The 24,309-nt window shown below is 37.8% G+C and overlaps 2 protein-coding genes across 4 annotated transcripts in view; one reads left to right on the forward strand and one right to left on the reverse strand.

Moving 5' to 3' along the window:
* The window catches only part of SLC16A7 (solute carrier family 16 member 7), a 164,326-nt gene that overhangs the window by 96,862 nt on the left and 43,155 nt on the right, over positions 1 to 24,309 (reverse strand). The window lies entirely within an intron of this gene.
* Positions 893 to 2,171, forward strand: LOC308245164 (modulator of smoothened protein-like; the record flags this gene model as incomplete). Its single annotated transcript, XM_080662013.1, has 1 exon — positions 893 to 2,171. The coding sequence occupies exon 1, from the start codon at positions 1,611 to 1,613 to the stop codon at positions 2,169 to 2,171; it is 561 nt and encodes a 186-aa protein (XP_080518139.1). The 5' UTR covers positions 893 to 1,610.

Genomic DNA, 24,309 nt, shown 5'->3' on the forward strand with positions numbered 1-24,309 from the left:
TATAGTTCTGGAGGTCAAAAGTCTCACTGGGCTAAAACCAAGGTATCAGCAAAAGGCTTGGAGGAGAATCGGTTTTTCCTGCCTTTTCCAGCTTCTGAAAGTCACCCACATTCCTTGGCTTGTGACTGTGTTCCTCCATTTTCAAACCATCAAGATTAGGCTCAGTCTTTTTCATGCTCTCACTTCTCCTTCATTTATCAAGTCCCTGGTGATTACACTGGTCCCATACATATAACCAAAGATAATTTCAAGGTCATTTCTTTAGATTCCACTCATAATTTTATTGCACTTGTTTAGAAATTTTAGGTTATAATACTTATTAAGGGTGCAATGTCATTTAAATGGCACTTGCAATGTTACCTGATTTGACCAGAGAACCTTAACATTGTAGTCTCAAATGGCAGTCAATCTGCTTATTGTGTAAGTTTCAAGACTGTAATAAGAAGACTATGTACACAGAACTGTCTCATTTAGTAAATAGCACATGAAAACATGTCAATCCACATGCCAAGAACTTCCTTATAGTAATTATAGTAATAATTAATTTGAATTTAGAACCAATTTTAAAATAATATTTTACAAAATTACTGTTATTATTTATCTAATGTAATTTTATACAGTTAACATGTTTAAGGATATAACATCTTACTACAATTGATTTTATTTCTTGCTTTAGTGACTACCACTGAAATATAAAATTCTGAACTCATTTCATTTACAGAAATGATATATTGGTATTATTTGCTACAATCCACATTTGCCTGTATAATTACATTCTTTACCCCCTGTCTAAGAAACAACCTTCAAATTTTATTAATGTGAGATGAAATGTTACTAATATTTGAGAATGATGAGATAAAATAAGATTTTTTTTTCTTTTCTTTTTACCTTAACTATAAACTTATTTTTAAAATGTGAGTTTATACAGGCTGGTGTGGCTCAGTGGTTGAGCATTGCCCTATGAACCAAGAGGTCATGGTTGGATTCCCAGTCAGGGCACATGCCTAGGTTGTGGGCTCGATCCCCACTGGGGGCGTGCAAAAGGCAGCTGATTGCTGATTCTCTCTCACCATTAATGTTTCTCTCTATATATAAAATCAATAAAAATATATATTTTTTAAAATGTGAGTTTAGAAATTCCCTAGTTTTACTCTAGGATATTAGAATATCAGACTTACCTTTCATTTACAATCATTTTTATGCAACTTTAATTTACAGTATTTTGCTATGCAAAAATAGGGCAACGAAAGTTTTCTCATTTGCTTTCCTGTACCTTTTCTTAAACAAAAACAAAAAAGACCTTAAAAGGTATGTGTTTCCCGCCCAGCCAGTGTGCTCAGTGGTTGAGCATCAACCTATGAACCAGCAGGTCATGGTTCAATTCCCTGTTAGGGCAGTGCCTGGGTTGCCGGCTGGATAGCAAGCATGCAGGAGACAGCTAATGGATGATTTTCTTTCATCATTGATGTTTCTATCTCTTGCTCCCTCTCCTTTCCTCTCTCTTTGGAATCAATAAAAGCATTTTTTTTTTTTTTAAAGTATGTGTTTGAGCTGGTCCCTGGCAGGTGGAGGGATTGAGCGGCGCGGGGACTCAGGCCCTGTGGGGGTCCATGGGGAGTGAGGCGTGGCCTGCCCGGGGTGGGGAGTCGGGGTGGGGGGAGTGTGGCAGGGCGATGGATAAACTGACCATCATCTCAGGATGTTTCTTTCTCATTGCTAATATCTTCGCCATCGCCAGCATAGCCAACCCCGACTGGTTCAACATCGGGGAGGCCGTGGGGGCACTCAGTGTGGACCCTGTGCAACAGTGTCAAACAATCCATGGCTTAGACCTAAGATGCATCCCACCTCGGCTTCCCCTGGAGTGGGTCACCACACTCTTTTTTATCATCATTTCATTGACTGTCACATGTGGTTTGCTGGTGGCTTCCCACTGGCGAAGGGAAGCTACAAAATATGCTGCTGGATGGATAGCATTCACTGGAATGATCCTTTTCTATATGGCCGCCCTAATATTTCCAATAGGATTTTACATCAATGAAGTCAAAGATCAACTTTATAAATTACCCAACAACATAGTAGTTGGGTCATCATATGTACTTTTTGTCTTATCAATTTTCTTTGCAATAGTAGGACTTCTGTTTGCTGGCAAAGTTTGTTTACCAGGCTGATGAATGTCTAAATTGCTTGATATTTTTATTATTTTTTATTTTATTGTTTTATTGTTTTATTTTTGGAGGGTGGGGAGGACAAAGGCAAGGCATCTGAGTAGTCCTTGCTTAGAAAGATGCTTAGATGAAACTGATGCTGAAAAGAAAGAAAAAAAAGCTTTGATTTGTTCTCACTATGCACTTTGGATTTTTTTTTTTAAAGAGAGCCTTTTCCATAACCAAATACAGACAATATTGACTAACCTCCTGAGCATAATTTCAGGCAGTCAGGTCTGCAATGTGGTAGTCACCTAGTGAGGGAGAATGCTTTCTGCTGAAAAGCATGTGTCCCTTTGTGACTCTGTTGTTCCGTTTTTAACGTCTAATGATTCATTTGAGGGGAAAAACATCTCAGTATTTATGAATCGTGGTGGACCAGAGGGATGCAAGAGAAGTTCCTGTGGGGCTGGCCTCACCTCCTAAGAAATTAGTGTTCACCCTTCCTTGTAATAGTATGGGCCTGTGGCACCAGAGGGGATTGCCATTGCATTACTGCACCAAGAGGACAATAGATCAAAACTTGTTTGCTAAAATGTATGTAAAAATTCTGAAATTCCCTATTCTCTGTGTACAAAAAAAAAACAAAAAAAAAAAAAACAAACAAACAAACTCTAAGGAACATGTTACTGGGGGTGGGTGGGGGAAATGTTCTTTATCTATAATAATAATAGCATAATATGCTAATTAGACCAGACGTCCTTCCAGATGTCCGTCCGGACAAAGCCAGGGCTGCGAGGGAAGCCCGGGTCCCTGGTGCCTGGCGGAGGACGGAGGGAAGCTGGGGTTCCGGGTGCCTGCAGGAAGCCAGAGGAAAGCCCAAGTCCCTGGTGCTGGAGGGAAGCCCAGGCCTCCCGTGCCACAGGGAAGCCATTACCAGCAGCCGGGGGAAGGAAGGCCTACTCTTGCACAAATTTCGTGCATCAGGCCTTTAGTATTTATATAAATATATAATATGTATATTTTGCTGGGGGGAAAAAAAAGCGTGTGTTTGTGAACTGATATGTAAAAAATAAGGGATAATTTTACATTTACATAATCATATCTATTAAATAAATATTTTTAATGAAAGGTAGTTAAAAAGAAATAAAATGTTTGTTTACTTTTTTTGGCATGCCTTTTGAACTTGAGTAACCTTCGCCTTCTGCAAAAGTTAGTATATATGACTTTCTGAATTTTACATTTCTAAACCATATATGTTTTACAAAGACTTTTAATTATTGAAAAAATAACAACTTGCTATATAATTCCCTTAATATAAACCCAATACTAAAAGCTTTGGTTGTATCTCTAGAAAAGTCCAAATGCTAAGAGAAATTCCATGATCCATTATACTGAAAATCAACACAAAGGGAAGCAAAAATACAGGCATCTCCCAGCCTCCAGAAAACTGAGTTAATGTCCAATATCTTATCTAATTATCAGGTATAAAAAATATGATATTTTTAATTCTGTAATTTAAATGGCCATACTTTTTAGAAAGAACCAGCAGCTATTTCAATATTGCTTTTTTAATACTCTGTGGTATAGAAAGTTTTATGTCTGATATATAGTTATCTCATAATTATTGACTTGGGAACTTTAGTTGCAACTAAAATGCAGTAGTCAGGGTTCATGATCTTTTCTAACATGAACAACTTTTAATTAAGAAATAAATAAAACAGGCAGAAAAACCAAGATGGTGGCATAGGTAAGCACCTAAACTGCTGCCTCGCACAACAATTTCAAAACTACAACTAAAAGACAGAACGGACATCATTCAGAACCACAGGAAGGCTGGCTGAGTGGAAATTCTACAACTAGAAGGAAACAGGAAAGCTCACGGAGAATCAGAGGAGTGACAAAGGGCTGAGGTACAGAGACGCATGCAGAGAGGAAGGGCGACTGAGTGCCTGGCTGACTTTCTCTGGCGGGAGGGGGAAGGAAGCCCCCGACTGCACTGAACCCCAGTTGCAACTGCACTGAAACCCAGTTCCGGGCAAAACCCCGTGGACCCAGGCTCATACAGGGGGAGTCTGGACTATCAGGTAGAGAGAAAGGCACACGGTGACTTGGAGACCCGGGGGGAGCCGCGGTGGGTATAGAGGCACACGTGCGCACGCGAGTGCTCACAGAGAAAGCTGAATGCGGAGGTTGCCGCAGGCATTCCCTAGCAGAAGGGAGTCGAAAGCTCCTGACTGCACTGAACCCTAGTTCTGGGTGAGCCCCTGGGGACCCACACTCTTACAGGGGGAATCTGGACTGTTAGGTGGAAACTCAGGGGAGTTGCGGAAGGCAGAGGTCTGGAGGCACACACGCAAGAGCAGGGCTGACGGGAAGCCAAGACTGTCTGCTCAGCCCTGAGACTCCGCCCCATCCAAGCTGAGCACAGAGGCTTTTGCAATTTTGCAAGTCTAATCCTATAAGGCTGTCTCCAGCACCGAAATTCTCCCAGCATAGACACAGCTGATCCTCACAGCCAACTGGCCTGGAGGTCTATTCCTCCCAGTGATACCAACAACAATCAAGACTTAACTACAACAAGGCTGTACACACAGTCCACAAAGGGGTGCACCAAGAGAATCCACCTCAGGTAACTGGGGAGGCCGACCCACTGAGCCATATAGGAAACCTAGCACACAAAGCTACCCTACCAACTCAGGGAAGCAGCAAAAATGCAGAGGCAAAAAAAACAGATCACAAACGAAAGAAATGGAGGAAAACAAATGACTGGATATAGAATTCAAAACCATGGTTATAAGGCTTTTCAAGAATATCCTAGAAAAGGCCGATAAATTTAGCGAGACCCTCGAGGATATGAAAAAGGACCAACTAGAAATTAAGCATACACTGACTGAAATAAAAAATAATATACAGAGACCCAACAGCAGACTAGAGGAATGCAAGAATCAAGTCAAAGATTTGAAAAACAAAGAAGCAAAAAACACTCAACTGGAAAAGAAAAAAGAAAAAAGAATCCAAAAAGTTGAAGATAGTGTAAAAAGCCTCTGGGACAACTTCAAGCATACCAACATCAGAATTATGGGGGTGCCAGAAGAAGACAGAGAGAAAGATACTGAAAACCTATTTGAAGAAATAATGACTGAAAACTTCCCCTACCTGGTGAAAGAAACAGACTTACAAGTCCAGGAAGCACACAGAACCCAAACAAGAGGAATCCAAAGAGGACCACACCAAGACACATCATAATTAAAATGCCAAGGGCAAAAGACAAAGAGAGAATATTAAAAGCAGCAAGAGAAAAACAGTTAATTACCTACAAGGGAGCACCCATACGATTGTCAGCTGATTTCTCAACAGAAACTATGCAGGCCAGATGGGAGTGGCAAGAAATATTCAAAGTGATGAATAGCAAGAACCTACAACCAAGACTACTCTACCCAGCAAAGCTATTATTCAGAATGGAAGGTCAGATAAAGAGCTTCACAGAAAAGAAAAAGCTAAAGGAGTTCATCACCACCAAACCAGTATTATATGAAATACTGAAAGATATTCTTTAAGAAGAGGAAGAATAAAAAAGTAAAGAGAAAAATTATGAACAACAAATACATATCTATCAACAAGTGAACCTAAAAATCAAGTGAATTAAAAATCTGAGGAACAGAATAAACTGGTGAATATAATAGAATCGGGGGCATAGAAAGGGAGTGGACTGATAATTCTCAGGGGGAAAGGGTATGGGGGGTGCAGGAAGAGACTGGACAAAAATCGTACGCCTATGGATGAGGACTGTGGGGGGGAGGTAAGGGCAGAGGGTGGGGTGGGGTGGGAACCAGGTGGAGGGGAGCTATTGGGGGGGGGAGGAAAACAATTGTAATAACCTGAACAATAAAGATTTATTAAATTAAAAAAAAAAAGATCAGGGGAGGGGGGCGGAGGCTGGGTGGAAGTGAGCAAAGGGTGGGGGTGGTGAATGGAGGACATCTGTAAAAGCATCAACAGTAAAAAAATTATCCTGAATGTTAATCCATTAAAACAGTAAATCTGAAAAAAAAAAATAATAAAATAAATAAATAAATAAAAATAAAGTTTATGGAGGTATAAATTACAAAAAAAAAAAAAGAAATAAAACATCTTTTTACAAAGGTATTTATTAAAGGAGCTAAATATGTATGATGTAGAGGAGAAATATACAGGGTAAGTTACAGTTGTGAGTAACATTCTTCTGAGTTAATAAAGCTATTGTAATAATCATAACCTCCATGTCTTTTCCCTTATGAGTGACTGCAAACTTACTTTTGCCCACCCCTCTATTATTCATGTTTACACATGGTTGGTTATTACCTATAGACTAATAAAAATAAAAATTTATATAACAGCTAAATAGGTAATTTTATTGACATATTTGACAAAGTAGAAAAAAAATCCTCCTAAGTTAAGGAACTGTTTTTAGAGACCAAAGTAAAGTTAAAAGGAATATTTAACACTATGTAAATCCACTCTCAAATTTTCAGGAGAAACAGCATATAATCCTACTCTCTTAGGAGAAAAAAAAAATTCTCTTTAACCTACCAGCATCATCCAATCATGTTTTTATTTTTTTTAATATATTTTATTGATTTTTTTTACAGAGAGGAAGGGAGAGGGATAGAGAGTTAGAAACATCAATCAGCTGCCTCCTGCACACCCCCCACTGGGGACGTGCCTGCAACCAAGGTACATGCCCTTGACCAGAATCGAACGTGGGACCTTTCAGTCCTCAGGCCGGCGCCCTGTCCACTGAGCCAAACCCGTCAGGGCCAATCATGTTTTTAAATATTTAGTGTTCGTTAGGGCTTAAGAAAAAGTTTCTTGAGTTAAATATTCGTTAACACCTAATTCATAATTCCATAGTTCATGGTAGCAGTTAGCATTAGCAATTAAGTCAACAAAATAACTGAGAACCCATCTGGTATTTTTCTTTAAATCTCCTTCTTTTCTTTCCCCACAAACACAGAAGACATGTTTGTCTTGGAAACAAATGGCAAATACTACAAGAGAACTTAAAGTGAATAATAAATAATCAAGGCAAACATGTAAAATCACATCAGCTGATCAGTGGCTGACCGACCCAAGGTCGAAGCATGTGAGAGCATTTTGGCAAGCTGAAGAATTTATTTTGCTGTTAAATGACAGGCAGGAGCCCACACCAACTCACACTCTTAGATATTCAAAAACAAATCCATTGTTTTAAGTTTACACAACCACCAAAGTTGATCTTTGAAAGTCACAGGAGATAGTCTCTAGAGCTATTTACAACTACCGTATATAGCCATTTTCATGACCAACTTGAAGGAATTCTACTGCACTTCTTAATAAATACTATAACCTAAAATTTATAAACCAGTGCAATAAAATTATGAGTGGAATATAAGGAAATGATTTACACCATCTTAAAATGAAAATAAATTGAGGAAACACTAAGTCAAATAGTTTCGATTGCAGAACTTTAGCAAAAATATTGAATGCACTAATCTTACTTACATATCTTTGTTATGGAGATATAAATTGTCTGCCCTTCTAAATGAGGGAGTCTCGATTAGAGAAAATCAATTGGTATTAAAAACAAATATAATTTCCTTAGCACCACATTGAAAATAGCCATGAAGAGGGACAAAACCAAAACACATTTTGAAAGCATATCTTAGTGAGCTTGTCTTGGTGATGTGTCGCCATACCTACTTTATCTTAGCTCTATGATGCAGGTAGGGGTAGCTGTGAGGGGGACTCATATGGGAAAATGTGAAGCGAGCCAAAAGATAGCAGCTTCTATTAGCTACCATCTCCCCTGCAGCCAAATTGACATTTATGTTTTATGCAATGAAGCAAATTGTACACCAGAGCCTTAGCAATGCTATTCTTATATATTATTCTAGTGGACAAATAGGGGGTGGTGCTCTTAAGAATGTGCCTTGAAGATCTCTGACTAGAGGAAGTGTAATTGACCAAGTGCCCAAGCTGCTGAGCTCTGAAACCCATTGCTGGATTTACAGAGTTCACACTTCCTATGGGCTGCACCCAGGCTACATCTAAGCAAACAGGGACACTAAAGCAGGAGATTCCTAAGATATATGGGACTCCTCTGATGACTGATTTTGATGGGACTCCTGCGTAGCCTTGCCTGGCATATCCTGGATATTCATTAGTTATCTTTGGGAAAATAAACTATTGTTATTATTGAGTTGTCAAAGCCCAGGTTGTTGTATAAACATCAAAAATTGAATTCAGTGGGAAAGTTAGTTTTTAGATTATTTTCAGCTTCCTAATGTAGTTTCATGCAGCTGAACTATAGCAAATGGGTTAGAAAATTACAGAGAGAGATTTTTGTTCCATGTAAATAGAACCTCTGATAGTCAGAGATAGCTACAGCTAAAATAGTCTGCTCCAATCCTCCCAATTACCCTTTGATAATGCTAACATCTCCATTTTACAGAACAGCAGACTCTTACCTTGGAGAAACCAAGTTCTCAGGGTTACAGAATTTTGAGAGCAGGAGACAACATTTCAACCTCGATTTTGCTGACCCTTTTCACAATGACCGTTCAGTTAGAAGACATCTTATTCATGAAATGCATGAATTAAATGCATGCATTAGCCATTAATGGGTGGTTGGACTATGTGATGTATTAAAACACTTCCATTGCTAAACTTTGATGACTTTTATAAGGAAGTTTGCTTGCAGCTCTAGCTGGTTTGGCTCAGTGGATAGAGTGTCCATCTGCGGACTGAAGGGTCCTGAGTTCGATTCCAGTCAAAGGCACATGCCTGGGTTGAGGACTTGATCCCCAGGAAGGGGCTTGCAGGAGGCAGCCAATCAATGATTCTCTCTTATCATTGATGTTTCTATCTCTATTCCTTCCCCTTTCTCTCTAAAATCAATAAAAATATATCAAAAAAAAGAAAATGCACTTGCAAAATATTGTATTTTCATGTCTTTTTTTTTTTTTTTTCATATAAGCCACCATTCTTTTTCATACATGGTGGGACTGGTAAATCTACAGACCCAATTTAAATTTCTTAATTTGTTTTACAATAATCAAAGTGCTCAGGTAAGATTTTGTTGTTTTTAAATATTATGAGCAGGAATCTGTCATAGTAATCAAAAGATGATGATATATAAATTCTGAATATTAAGTATTAAATCATTATAGTGCAATGCTTTGAATAAGAGAAACATTAGAAAAGCATGTCTGTCAATATGTACTAATATCAAGTTTAGATTTTTTTACATAAAATATTATCAAGCAAGGTCACAAAACAAGAGGTAGAAATCTGGTTAATTTTATGCACATCTTACATTGAATGACCAAGTATGTATATCAGCCCAATACCTAGAGCTTTGGACAGTGCCAGCCCCACTTAGCTCAAACATTAATGTGGCTGAGTCAGGTCATGTCATTATTTGGAATCAAAATAGCAAAACACCTATAAATCAAAGCTCCATTTACAAATCTGAAACCAATAAATTCCACTGGTGCCTCTTGTTTCTATTGCTGTCAAGCCCTAAATAAACTGTTTCCTCTAATCACCAGTCCTTCTCAATATCATCCTCATAGTATGTATTTTTTTTCCCATTCAGATCATATTTTCCACACTACTACATCACTTAGATGTCCTTCCTAACATTTTCCATTGTATCCTTTGGAGCCTCCCCACCACCCCCACCTTTATTTTATTTTTTTAAAATAAACCAACTTCCTTATTCCTAACCTGAAATTTATTTTGTCTTTGCATCCTTTCTTCTTTGAGGATCTGACTTAAATAAAATCCTCTTGAAAGAATGTAAATCCCATACTTTTCTGGCCAGAACAGAGGCTCAGCATAGTCCATCTCCAACCTGTGGCCTTTGTATTATTACTATTTCAACTCATGGTGGGGCGGGGAGGAGGATATTTTCTTAAGTTCATTTCACCAAGCTATATAACCTGTATACTGAGACTCATCAGCTTTCAGGTCTTTTCTTCAAAATCCATTTCTCTTCATCTAAAGTCCAACCATAATCAACATTTATAATCAATACCCATACATTACAATGAATAACCTAGCCAGAGAATCCATGATCTCCAATCCACTCTCATTTCAATAACTCTCCTTTCTTGAACCTCACAGCCATTCTGAAAAGCTCCATTATTGAACTCTTAAACATTGATATTCTATTTCCCAATTAGTTTTCTATCTTTTTTGCAACCTTAAAACTATTATTCTATCAATCCTATTCTGGAATTTCCTTGAAACCTTCCACTTCCTTGACACTTACATCTCCTAAACTTTTAGCCCTTTTCTAACCTCAATTTTTCTCTACTCAGCTCCAACCTTGGATCTTTATTCAAATTCCAGTTCTTCCACATACTTCTTGGTAAAATACCTTGAAAAAAACTACTTAACTGGATCCTCAATTTTTTAATATATGTTTGTATTGATTTGAGAGAGAGAGAGAGAGAGAGAGAGAGAGAGAGAGAGAGGAAGGGAGAGGGAGAGAGAAACATCAATGAGAGAGAGAAACATTGATCGGCTGCCTCCTACAACCCCCCTAGTGGGGATTGAGCCTACAACCCAGGCATGTGTTCTGACTGGAAATCGAACCCAAGGACTTTTTGGTGCATGGGACGATGCTCAACCAACTGAACCACACTAGTCAGGGTGGCGGGCCCAATTTTTTAAAATTAAGAATAATACATATACCTCATAAGAAAGAAGGGGATAAATGTGACAATGTATCTACTGTACTAAGTTCCTAACACATTCTAAGTACTTAGTAAACATTAATGTCATCTATAATCACCAACATTCTCAAGTTACACTTTTATCTTCCTGCAAAAAGGAGCCTGAAACTTCCAAACTAAGAATGGACCTTACCATTATAATACTGAGTAGAACCAGAAAAAAAAAATGGATTACCTGCACAGATTGATGCCATTGCACATTCACAGATTTCAATTTCAGCATGACTTTCAATGCCTCCCCAGGAAGCTTTTCTCACACCTCTTGGTATCTTCCTGTCCTTTCCATTACAGTTCTAACCATGGTCCCCTCTCCTCAAGTTCCTTAACAACCCCTAGTCATCACCTGTTGTTAACCTGACCTCTTGTTCACAGAGAAAAGAAAAGCCATCAGAACAGACATGAAGTCTCCCAATGTCTTGTTATTGCCTGTACACATTTCTATATCTCTATTAATCCTTCATTCAATTCCTCTTCTCCTGGTAGTGGAAATAAACTCCTTCCTAGTCACCAAATAGACTCTCACCCACTTTGTGATTATTTCTCCTTGACATTAGTGTTTTTGCCATCAGACCCTTTCCCTTTCATTTTCCTCTAATGTCAGTTCTTCCCTTGCAACATACACTGAGTGGCCAGATTATTATGATCTCTGAACGCATAATAATCTGGCCACTCAGTGTATATCCTATATAATAAAAGGCTAATATGCAAATTGTCCCCTCGACCAGGAGTTTGACCAGCAGGCAGGCTGGCCAACCATCCATGTCCCCTCCCCTGGCCAGGGTGGCTGGACCCCACCCATGCATGAATTCATGCACCGGGCCTCTCGTTTCAATAACTCTCGTTTAGTGTATAGTCCAACAACACTGAATTCATTTGTTTCCAGTTCATCCCATGTTATTTTATACCTTCATGTCTTTACTGTCTTACTAGGTAGCCATGCCTATCAAGAAATCCTCTTCTCACTTTTCTATCAGACAAGCTCCTCCTATTTATTCCTCAAGATCAATCTTAAGAGTTCCTCTTTTGTGAGAGTATACACAAGAAAGATGTAAGGGCGAGGATGATAAGAAGTATTGATGCAGTGAGGACATTCAGAAAAGGTGATAGATAAAAGGGAAGCCTCACAATATCAAGTTGATAGATGATAATGAGACTCAATTATGATGTCAGATGTCTTGATTAAATTCTATCTTTTGTATACATTTATGTTTATTGAAAAGCATTTCAACTGCTCCCTGAAAGCAAAGAAATAGACTCCTAAGCTTTCAGATTTTCAGATAATTACAAAAATATCTCCAACTGTCAGGAAATCACCAGTTTTCTATGTTTATGAGGAGACTTTGAAAGGGGAGAGGGGAAAAATGAGTTTTAACACACATTTGCTGGCAGGAAAATCAAACTAGAATGAACAGGGATTATTTATTTTTCTGCAATTTTCACAAATTCCTTTTGTACCAGTTACTTATAATATCATTATAATACAAGCCTGAGGTAACTTCTGAAACTGAAATTTAGGATTTCATAACCTTTGAACTACAATAAAGCCAGAGCCTAGATTGTAATTAACATCTGGTAAAGTTTTGCATTGTTTTGCTTAGTTTTTTCATGTTTTGTGTTTTTTTTTAAGATTTTTTTGGTTGTTTTATTTTGATCATCCAGCTTTATTACATTCTAAATGACATATATTCTCCTGTTTGACTGCTATTTATATTTTATGCCAAATGTTACCCAAATATTCAAATTTATCAAATACTCAATATTTCTAGTACAAAATCCACATGATCAGAGTTGCAAGAGGAGAGAGACTGCTCTCTAAAGGGCAGTGTCATCATCATCTCCATGGATATTTATTGCATTTTTTTTAACAGATGTACATCATTGCTGAGATAGTTCCAAAGCTGAAATAAAAAGTTGATAATTTGGCCACAATTTTCTTCAGTTTACCAAAATTTCTTCTGTTCTGTGGAAAGACTGTTGGAAGACCAATGTTTTCAAAGAGGTTGAGCTTAATTACATTGATGTGGTACCACTTATCTACAGCTATTTTAAGCATCTTCTTGGGTTACAGTTAGCTATATTACAAATCTAATTATACTTGCCCACAGGAAAGTAGGTACACAAAGACCCTGCTCTGTAATGTACTTAATAAAAGGCACTGTATTTTCCTTCATAGCATTTATGAAAATTGTTATTATACAGTTCTTTATATTTCTAATGTCTGTCTATAAATTTCACAAGCGCATGGTTGTATATGCAATACCTAGCACAGAGCTTAGAAGGCCAACAAATGTTTGATGAGTGAATGAATGGATGACCATGTGAGTTACAATTAAATTTATATACACTTATGCTTGTCACTTTACATTCATGCTGAAAAAGTACACATATTTCAGAAACTCATTGAGACATAGTATAGTGTAGAATAACAAAGCACTGACTTGCAAATCAAATGAAATAAATTGAATGCCAGATCTGGTATTTAAGAGTTCTTTGGACAAAGGTGGATTGAACTCTCTAACACTGTTTTCTTGTCTGTAAAATGTAAACAGAGGTAATTATTAAAGATAGTGCATACAAAAGTATGCAGCTCAGTCCAAAGCATGAAGTAAGGCCTTAGTGTGGTAGGTAACTTCACGTATCAATATTTTATATAGCTTTTAAGTGTATTATACTAATTCAAATTATCCCAGTTTTTAAAAATTGACAAAATGTCTATTTTGAGCATATGTGGACAGTAATACGTGGTAACTCATCAAAAATTTATGGCATTAAAATGAATTTTCTAACAGTTTTGTGCCTGTTTTCCCAATTATTATAAGCTGTTTAAACAAGTTACTTTCAATTACTTTCATCACTTTACTCTGTACACGATTTTCAAATTCTTCAGAACTGTCTCAATTGGTCTCCATAACCACAATCTTAATTCATGGTTAGTGCAATTCTCTGGCCTAGATTGTATGCTCTTCCTCAATTAACTTTCATTTCATTATTATCCTTCTATTCCATAGCTTCAACCACTATCAAATGGAAAGAGTAGTTGTCTCTGAAATGTGTCTCCCTTCTGGATTGTACTTTCGAAGAATCAGGTCCAATTTCAACCCGTAGCGTGTATTCATCCATTTATTCACTGAGCATCATTTATGTTCTGATTTGAATGTTTGTGTTCCCAAAATTCATATGTTGAAAATCTAATGTCTAAGATAATGGTATTAGGAAGTAGGGCATGGTGCTTAGGAATGGGCTTGGTGGCTTATAAAAGAGGTTCCAAAATGCTACCTTGCCTATTCCACCACATGAGGACACAAGAAATCTGTAACTTAAAAGAAGACCCTCATCTGACTATGCTGGCACTCTTCTCAGATGCCCAGCCTCCAGAACTGTGAAAAATAAATTTCTGTTGTTTCTAAGCCTCCCAGCCTGTAGTATTTTGTGACACCTGCCCGAACACACTAGGACAATCTATGACCAGGTACTGAGTTTGGTTATAGAGTTACAAAGATGATCACAGCCCGGCTGGTGTGGCTCAGCAGTTGAGAGTCAACCAGGAACCAAGAGGTTGCTGGGTCAATTCCCAGTCAAGGCACATGCCCAGGTTGTGGACTTGATCCCCAGCAGGGGCCATGCAGGAGGCAGCCAATCGATGATGTTCCTCTCTCATTGATTTTTCTATCTCTCTATCCCCCTCTGTTCCTCTCTCTGTAAAAATCAATAAAAACATTTTAAAAATTGGTGAGTTCATAAAGGAGGTACAGAAGATTTTTTTTAAAAAAAAAAGATGAACACAATGAGGTCTCTAGTATCAAAGAGTTTATAATCTAATTAGGGGATACAAACCTAGAAATAGATAATTATGAAAAATGTAGTAAAGTAAGTAAAATAATTAAGCTTGTGGCTTTTTGAAAACACCGAGAAAGAGTATCTAACTAGCCTGGGACAGTGACAGAATTTTAGAAAAAGCAATGCTTCTTAAAGATAAGGAGGAATCAATGGGCAAAAAGGACAGGAGAAGGGCATTCCAAGGGTCAATATGAAGCACAGAAACCAACGATAGTGCATTCATACAGACAGCAAGTCTATTTATTAATTTATTTTAATTGGATTTATTGGAGTGACATTGGTTAAGAAAATTATATAGGTTTCAGGGGTACAATTCTATAATATGTCATCTGTATATTGTATTGTGCTTGCCATCCCAAGTCAAGTCTCCCTCCATCACCATTTATCCCCCTCTTACCCTTTTCTACCTCCTTCTACCCCATTTCCCACTGGCAAAAATTTATTTTTGAAACTTTTGTTACATCAATTCACAATGTATGTCTGCAGCATACAAATGTGTAGGAAAGGTTATATTTAAGATTGTGTTTAAATTATAATGAATTGACAATACAATTTTTTAAATCTGTAAATTCAAACACTTTTCCCTTAACACTATTAAAAACAATATTAGGAAACATCTGCTTTGCTAGATTTCATTCAATGTTTCAGGTCATATGAATACAGTATTGATATTCCAAAATGGTGGAGTTTTAACTTTACTGTGCATCTTCTCATCAAAGACAAACTCAAACCTGCCTGTTCATTACATCTAGGAGAGACCACAGCTGACACACATTGGAAGCACAATCAATAATGGCTCATTAAGCCCTAGGTTGTAGAAAAGCACAAGAACTGACTCCCTCTTTTCAGAAATGGAAAAAGTGAGAACCAGTGATACCTAATAACGTCAGTGACTCTCCCCAAATCAGAAATACCCATGCTAACATGACTCCCTTGAATGTTTAAAAGTAAAAAAAGTCATAAAGACAACGTTTTTAAAAAACAGCATAACAGTCCAGCAGTTGAGCATCGACCCAGGAACCAAGAGGCCGCAGGTACAATTCCTGATCAGGGCGCATGCCCGGGTTGTGGGTTCAATCCCACAGGGGACATGCAGGAGGCAGCCAATCAATATTTTTCTTTCATTAATGTTTCTATCTCTCTATCCCTCTCCCTTTCTCTCTCTCTAAAAAAGTCAATAAAAACATATTTTAAAAAAACATAACAACAACAAAGACTAACTCTATTTCTATTCTGGTACATATATATTAGTAGCCCTAGAAACTATTGCACAATTTTAGAATAAATTTGGACCCATCAAAAATATTCACTTATTAATGCAAAAACTAGTTCTGTGTTCCATGAGAACAGGGACTTCATTTTTGTTTGTCACACTTTCAACATCTCAAGCAAAGTAAGTTCTAAGAACTACTTTTGAATGAATGTATGAATTAATGAATGCCATGTATAAGACTAGACTCAGGAGAATTTGGCAGCAAATTAATACACAACATCTCTGTGCTGGCAGGAGATACAAATTAAATTAAAATACAAATTAAAAGAATTGATTTGTATGAAGTAAATTAAAAAAGAAGCAGCCCAGCCAACATGGCTCAGTGGTTGAGCATCGATCTATGAACCAGGAGTTCTCAGTTTCATTTCTGGTATGGACACATGCCCGGTTGTGGGCTCGATTCCTAGTTTGGGGTGTGCAGGAGGCAGCTGATGAATGATTCTCTCTCATCATTGATGCTTCTATCTCTCTCCCTCTCCTTTCTCCTCTGAAACCAATAAAAATATATTTGAAAAATAAGCATAGGAATAAAGGGAGGGGTAAATGGCTCCTTAAACTAATGTGTTTAAGGAAGGCCTCTGTGGGGGAAAGATAGAGACTTACCTAGGTAAGTACTATGTATGTGCTGTGTCATATAGTTCTCACTACAGTGTATCCTGGCAGCTATCATATCTCCAATTTATAGACAAAAAAGTTAAAGTTAAAAGAGTTAATAAAAAAATTATTTTTGCCTGTCTGGTGTGGCTCAGTTGGTTGAGAATAGTTCCATGCACTGAGAGGTTGCTGGTTCAATTCCAGGTCAGGGCACATGCCCAGGTTGCAGGCCCAGCCCCAGACTCCCCATATGGGGTGAGCAGGAGGCAACCGATCAATGTTTCTCTCTCTCTCGTCAGTGTTACTATCTCTTTCTTTCCCTTCCACTCTCTTTAAAATGTCCATGGAAACACTAAATTCTATAAAAATGTTGTATTCAATATTTTGTTAAATTAGAAACCTTTTTAAGACCTCTCAAATTGCTCAGAAGTCATTTTTCATACATGCAGGTCCTCTCAAAATGCCTGTATATTATTTTACAGGTTCCTGAGGGAACTTTGCTAAAGCACCAAAATATTCTCTTTAAATTTTTGGAAAAGACATTTAGAACATCAGTCTCTTTATTAGGCCACCTACATGAAAGGTATTTTCAGTTGTTAATACATGGCAGCACTTGTTTTTGATAGGGGCTGCCAATGACTTTCATTATGCCTGTCAATCAAAAGGTAGAAAGGAAAAACAAAATCATTGAAAAAAAATCATACACATTACAAACAGTTGGCATGGGTGGTATGAATCCTCCTGTTATTTGGGTAGATAGAATTCAAGACTATTTTAGGAAAAGCACTACTTTTTTTTCAGAATTTCAGTCACTTAATTTAACAAACAAAAATAACAATCACATGTTTGGAAAAGTAAAATTCTAAAATATTTTTCTTCTGTCAGAGTATGGAGTTCAAGTTAACATAAGATTTCATTTCAAATGACAAAAAGGAACACTCACCAAAATTTAGAGGAAATATATAAGTTGAAATCATAAAACTCCCCTCAAAAATCAATTATGCAATTCAAGGAGTAAATCACAAATTCCCTTGTCTTTTTTGTTTCTAACAACATTCCCAAGTTTCCTTACAAACATTTAAATGAGGCAGAAGGCTGAGAAATAGGTCAACATCGGTTAAAGTTGCTTCAAGGAGGAATGTGAATTGTAAACCCATGATGATGCAGTGAAAATGACTGTCATTCTTTATTGGCAATACTGCTCTTCGCTACATCATTTTGTTTACACAGAATGGTTTCAATTCCCTCACTATCACAAGAGTTTTGTGTTGTAGTTTTATGTTTGCTTTCTTGTTATACTCAGTAATATCTATGAGAACATTAAAATGTTCCCTTCCTTAGCTAATTATTGATGGGAAAGGAAGCAAAGGAAGAGTCAGACATTGTTGAACATATTCAGCTGGGAAGCGGAGGTCTATTTTCTTCACCAGGAAGCTACAACTTCACACCCCAAGAAACCTCAGCATAGCCCCTCCAAGGAAATTAACACCCTCCCCTTCTCCCCATCTGGTACCAGATTGTGTAGGGGGCAAGGAGAAAGCAGAGGGGAAGATAAGAACATGAGCAATAAAGTCAAAATGGTGCAGGGGGAGGTGCTGGACCATAGAGGCCTGTCAGTCTAACCTGGGAAAAAGATCATTGGCTAGGGATGGACCCCATCAGAAACCCGCAACAGTTTGGAAAGCTGATTGGCTATTTTGAAAAAGCTCCTGGTTTCTCCCAAGCCAGAATACATAATTCCAGGTGAACAAAGAAGCTCTCTATCTCTTGCTTGAGACCTGAACTTGCCCTGTTCATTCATGTTCTCTCTCCATAGCCACATGGCCCTAAAAGCTGCATGACCACTGACCCTGCAGACCCCACACACAGGCTCCAGCAGGAGCCTAGGTACAGCGACAAAGCAATGGATTGCAGCAGGAACACAAGCTAAGTCAGCCAGATGCTCGACTGAACTAAGTTTTAACCCTGCACAGAATCTCTGGACATTGACTCTTTCTGGCTCTGATTTTTCCATGGTGAGAGGGACAGATATAGGACATTGGGGAACTTCTTTAATTTTGCTTCCTGAATGAATTTTGCCACCAGACCTCATCCTCTCTTGTAGGTCCCCCAAAATGCTTTCCTCGTGACAGCGCAAGAACCCCCTTCCACCAGCAACAATAAGAAGAGGAATAAGACAGGAGCAAAACAGTGCACTGTTCTGTACTAAACAAAAATTGGCAGAGCAAACTAAAGACTAATTCCCAGAATAGAGCACAATAAAACCAAAGAAGGATGGTAACAATTATGAGAGTATTTTGAAAAATTAGCTTTCAACTCCCGAATCAAGTCTTGGAATTGCTAAGAATCTTTAGAAAATAAAATCAAAATATTTTTTAGGACTTCGAGTTCAAAGCCCAAGAGCCAAAAAGGGTTATAAAGTTTGTTCATGTATGTATTACTGAGTTGATAGCTCCTAATGATAAAAACTGGATAGAATTGCAAGCTATTAAGTCCATATTTGATGCTAAAATAAGAATCAACTATTCTAATTCAGATCATGTCCAACAACCAAGGTATAATGTGCCTCGAGTATTAATAGAAAAGGTACAGGAATATGTAATAACTCATGGGGGCACATGAAAATACCTATACTGGTCCTATAATTTGATATTTACTAAATACTAAGTATTGTGTTTCTTATCCTATCTAATAAAGAGGGAATATTCTAATTGACCATCACTCCATCACAAAGATGGCTGTACCCACAGCTGAGGCCAAGTTCCCATAAGGAGCCTTAACAAGCAATCAGCAGGGACCTGAGGGTATACCCTCCCCAGCCCCTGTGGGGCTTGACAGGGGATCTCAGGCCCCCCCCCCCAACTGGCAAGGCTTGACAGGGGACCTGAAGGTACGCTTCCCATCCTGGTGCTGGGCTAGGGGACCTCAGGCTGCTCCCCCCCCTCCAGTGCCAGGCCGGGGACCTCAGGCCACGCCCCCACCCGCAGGGCTTGACAGGGGACCTCAGGCCACACCCCCTGCCCCAGCACTGGGCCAGGGGACCTGAGGCTGCGCCCCCCTGCCTAGCAGGGCTTGAAGGGGGACCCCAGGCCATCCTCCCCCCCCCGCGGGGCTTGACAGGGGATCTCAGGCTGTGTCCCCCACCTGGCAGGGCTTGACAGAGGACCTCAAGGCACGCCCCCCAACCCCAGTCTGGGCTGGGGGACCTCAGGCCATGCCCCCCATCCTGGCACCAGGCCAGAGAACCTGAGGCTATGCCCCCTGCCTGGTAGGGCTTGACAAGGATGGGACTGGCCAGGTCTGAATCTAGCCCAAGGAAGGGGGCGGCGGGGGGGGGGGGGGGGCGGCCGGGTCTGGGTCTCATGCGATTTTGAGGTGCATGTGGGTGGGCGGGGACTTGACTCTGGGTCCTGTGGTGAGCCCCAGACTCTGACAGGAGGGAGGTTTTCATATACATTTTACTAATTTTCTTTCATCTCTGACACTTCTATTATAGAGAAAGTGCAAATAGCAATATTAAATTATTTCCTCTAATTAATCCCCTTTTAATGCGCACGAATTTTGTGCACCAGGTCACTAGTGTTAATTATAACCAAAGCTATCAGAGATCCCAGTACACTTTTTTAGAAAAATGTAAATTTTTTTTCTAGAAGATTATCATGGAAGAAGTTTTAGTTTTTATACTTAATAGACTGGAGAATATCTTTAGGAAATATTTAAATCTAAGATATCTAATAATTACTTGTAGCATATTTAATAACTAAGAGTCATGATCTGTTTCTTCTTAGGTCAACCACTAATAAGTTTTGTGAATCTTGAAAACTAAGCCTCTGAAAATCAAAGTTCCTTAATTTCTAAAAGAGGAATATCTCCTAAGTTACTAAAAGAATAAAATAATATACTGTACTACTTTTGGAAAGCTTAACATTTGCATGACAAATAGCATTATTAATTATATTTTATTCCTGAAACAATGTAACTAAGTCATTGGAATACAACAGAAAAGGCAGTATTGTTAAAAACTTTATTTTTAAAATTCTTCCTCTGTCTAGAATGTAGTTCATATAAAATAAGGAACACAAGATGAGAAAATAATGGCATAGTAAAAAAAAAAAAAAAAAAAAAAAAAAAGGCAATGACCATGACAACACCTTTTATTTATTGGGAACTGTTAAGACAGAAAGAGGAAGGAAAAAACAAAAAGAGAATTATAAAAGAACAGAGAGGCCACAAGGAGGTAAAGAGGTGAAATAGCTAGTCACCATAAAATATCAGATTATTATTATATTCAAAATATTTGCGGAGGGGATTGCATTCTGTTAGTGTCCTTTGAGCCCTAGGCATGTGTGCAAGATACTACAGATTTGAGATTAACAATTTGTAGTATCCTAAATTTATGTACTTTTTAAAACATTTAACTATTTGTGACACATTTATTTCTATGTCTTCCAATGTGCACATAGAAAGAGCCAGGCAGGAGCAAATTTTATTAAAGGCAATCTAAGGCTGAAATAAAAATAAGCCTCTACCATACCAGGAAAGACTAGATTTACAACTGAGTGGTGTGACTTCAATACTCAAAAGGTGGAAGCTGACCATTTTTAATTATTATGGTCTCCATTTTCCATAAAGCAATGAGCAAAAAAGTCCATGGTACTTACTGGTACATACCCATATTGGAAATAGGAACAAAATTTTCCAAGTTATTCAAAATTAGGAATTAGTTTCTCTTCATCTACATACTATCTGAAAAATAGCATTCAAGTCTAGTATATGCTGGGAGAGTAACATTGATTAACACAATGTGTCTGGTGATGCATGAAAGCTGAAATCTCTGATCTTAAGTTTACATAATCAAATGTGTAATAATCATCCAATGTACATACTACCTGGTAAATTCACCAAACACGGAGGCCATTAGACCAACAAGGATCTAATGCCACTGTGACCTACCTATGCAAAGCAAAATCTAAACCTGTAAATGCCTCAAGGTTACAAGCTAAGGACAGCCGATCACAAAGAGTCAACTAGGCTTTAAGGTACAGCCATTCAATAGTTTCTTTTTACTTGGCTTGTCTTTTCTCTATAAGACTTTATCCAAGCACCAATCCTGTAGCACTCCTATCCACTTCTAGTTTTGCATGGCCCAATTCAAATAGATTTTTGCTCAAATAAACTCTTAAAATTCATAATATGCCTCATTTTACCTTTTCACATGTCTCTCAGCTGAATTTGCTTATCACCCCTATATTTATATAGTAACAATATCCAATAATAAATTACTCTTTTGAACACATATTTTTGTCACCAAATAAAGAGAAACACAGCCTGAATATTATGTAGAGTAAGTTAATCAGAAAAGGCCTGGAAAACTTTTGTTCCATACTAGAAAAAAGAGGATAATTTAATCTCAAATTTCAATGATGAAAATTTTCTAAATTAAATGTTTTCTCTTTGATAGTTTCTTGACATTATTAATGCTGGCAAAAAGTCCATATGAGGAGAAAAAGAAGTGTTTGTGTTTAATTTCTTGTGAATATCATAATTTTTATATAGATCTTAATTTAAAAGTATGCAGTTTTGATCAATTTACCTCATAAGCTCATGATCATTAAGTTTCATTTATTTGGAGACTGTTTAATCAATTTTTAATAGAAATAAATAAATAAATCTAAGGGAAACAAAACTCATATTCAGTTTATCCTACACAATTATTGCAAAGAAAGAGCTATTTAATTGACGTTTGTGAAGTAACTATTTATATTTAATATGTATTGAAAATAAAAATACTTCTGCCCTAACCGGTTTGGCTCAGTGGATAGAGCGTCGGCCTGCAGACTGAAGGGTCCCAGGTTCGATTCTGGTCAAGGGCATGTACCTGGGTTGCGGGCACATCCCCAGTAGGGGGCGTGCAGGAGGCAGCTGATCGATGTCTCTCTCTCATCGATGTTTCTAACTTTCTATCCCTCTCTATTCTTCTCTGTAAAAAACAATAAAAAAATATATTAAAAAAAAGAAAATAAAAATACTTCCAAGTGATTACTTAAGATGAATTTTACTGAGTAATACTGATTTCTAGTGTGTCATTAATATATGCAAATAACCTAGAATAAGGATATTTGAGTGGTAAAAAGTTTCAAAGTACCATATAGAGACTTCTACCTCCTAAATGGGGGACCAGTGGAAAATCCACAAGTTTAAACATATGGAAAATCTGAAAGATTTTCTCAGGCAAATATTTTTTCTTCTGGACAGATGAATCAGTCCACAAATATTCCCTCTGCCACCCTTGGACTACACAAAAGTCTTGACAAATTAGAATCCATCTGAAGTGTAGGTGGGTTTCAGGAAATTGAAACACAACTCCTTACAAAACCTTCATGGAATTTACTAGTGTATACTTAACACTTGGATTTTCAAACTGTAAAATGAAGTTCGAACTGCTAAAAAATGCATGCATTTATTTCTAGATTATTAAGTGAAAAAATGATGTGCAAGTAATTAATTAGTAAAGTAAAGGACATTTAATATCCTCTAATGATAAAAGCATTCTTAAACTGGGCTCTTGTTTATTGCATTGCATGTTTTGTAATGTGTTCTACCATAAGCTCACTTTGTATATAAAACTGAGGAATTTGTTTCAGCCAGATTCCAATGGAAAGAGAATTGAGGAAATAAGTTACAAAGGCAATGTTAATAAGGTGCAGAAATTCAAGCTCTGATAGTACATTTTGTATCTGGATATAGCAGAGAACTTTCCAATTAAGGCCAACAAGTAGAAAGCTGATAACTCTGAGCTGAGATTTATAAGGAGAGGTCAGCAGCATATAATGAGAATTTGGAGCACATACATCCAGCTACAACACCTTTAGTAAAAGTATAGCTTCTAATGCCAAAAGCTAATGGCTCCATGACAATAATAAATAATGGTGAGAGAATAGTCTAGCCTCAGGCCTCAGAAAAAGAACTCTGGTGGCATTATACAATTTTCATTAACACCAGCTGAAGGAGTAGTTCTAAAGGGGTAGTTTCAATTTCCTAAGTGTCTCAGCAGTAGAATATGTAAAATCACAATAGGCAAGGAACACCACTTAGTTGAAAGCCATCCTTTTCTCCATGGTATTTACATCTAGACATGTCCTTGCAGAAGAGAGAGAGAGGGAGAAAGAGAGTTGCTAATATTTCCATTACTCATTGTATAACATTCAAAAAAAATTTAGGTAAATAACACTTAAAAGCATTAGAATTCACTTAGTATTTATTGTGTAGCTACCAGTATAAGCTCAGAGCATGCATGTGTATGAGACCAGCTGCAGTTGTGCCCTGCACAATCAACAAGGCCATTTACAGCCAGCCCTGAAGTAACATTTAAGAACACAAACTTCAGAGTTGGCAGATCTGGAATCAAGTGACCCTAACCATGTGAGTGTGAGCAAGTTAATGAACCTGGCTAAGTTCAGTTTCCATATGCATAAAATAAGGATAATAATATCAACCACCACCAAGGGTTATTGAGCAATAAATGCAAATAAAACACATAAGACACTCCCTGCCAGAAGTTAGTGAGCTATGAAACTTAACTGTTTAATTTTTTATTATTACCACAGTGTACCAGCCTTTGTATTAAGTGCCGGGGTCGGGGGAGTGAATATGAGACACATGTAATCTTAGAGATTAAACCCTATTGCTAAATATT

The sequence above is a fragment of the Plecotus auritus genome, assembly GCF_963455305.1.
Source record: "Plecotus auritus genome assembly, chromosome: 3".
In the NCBI taxonomy this organism is placed as follows: domain Eukaryota; kingdom Metazoa; phylum Chordata; class Mammalia; order Chiroptera; family Vespertilionidae; genus Plecotus; species Plecotus auritus.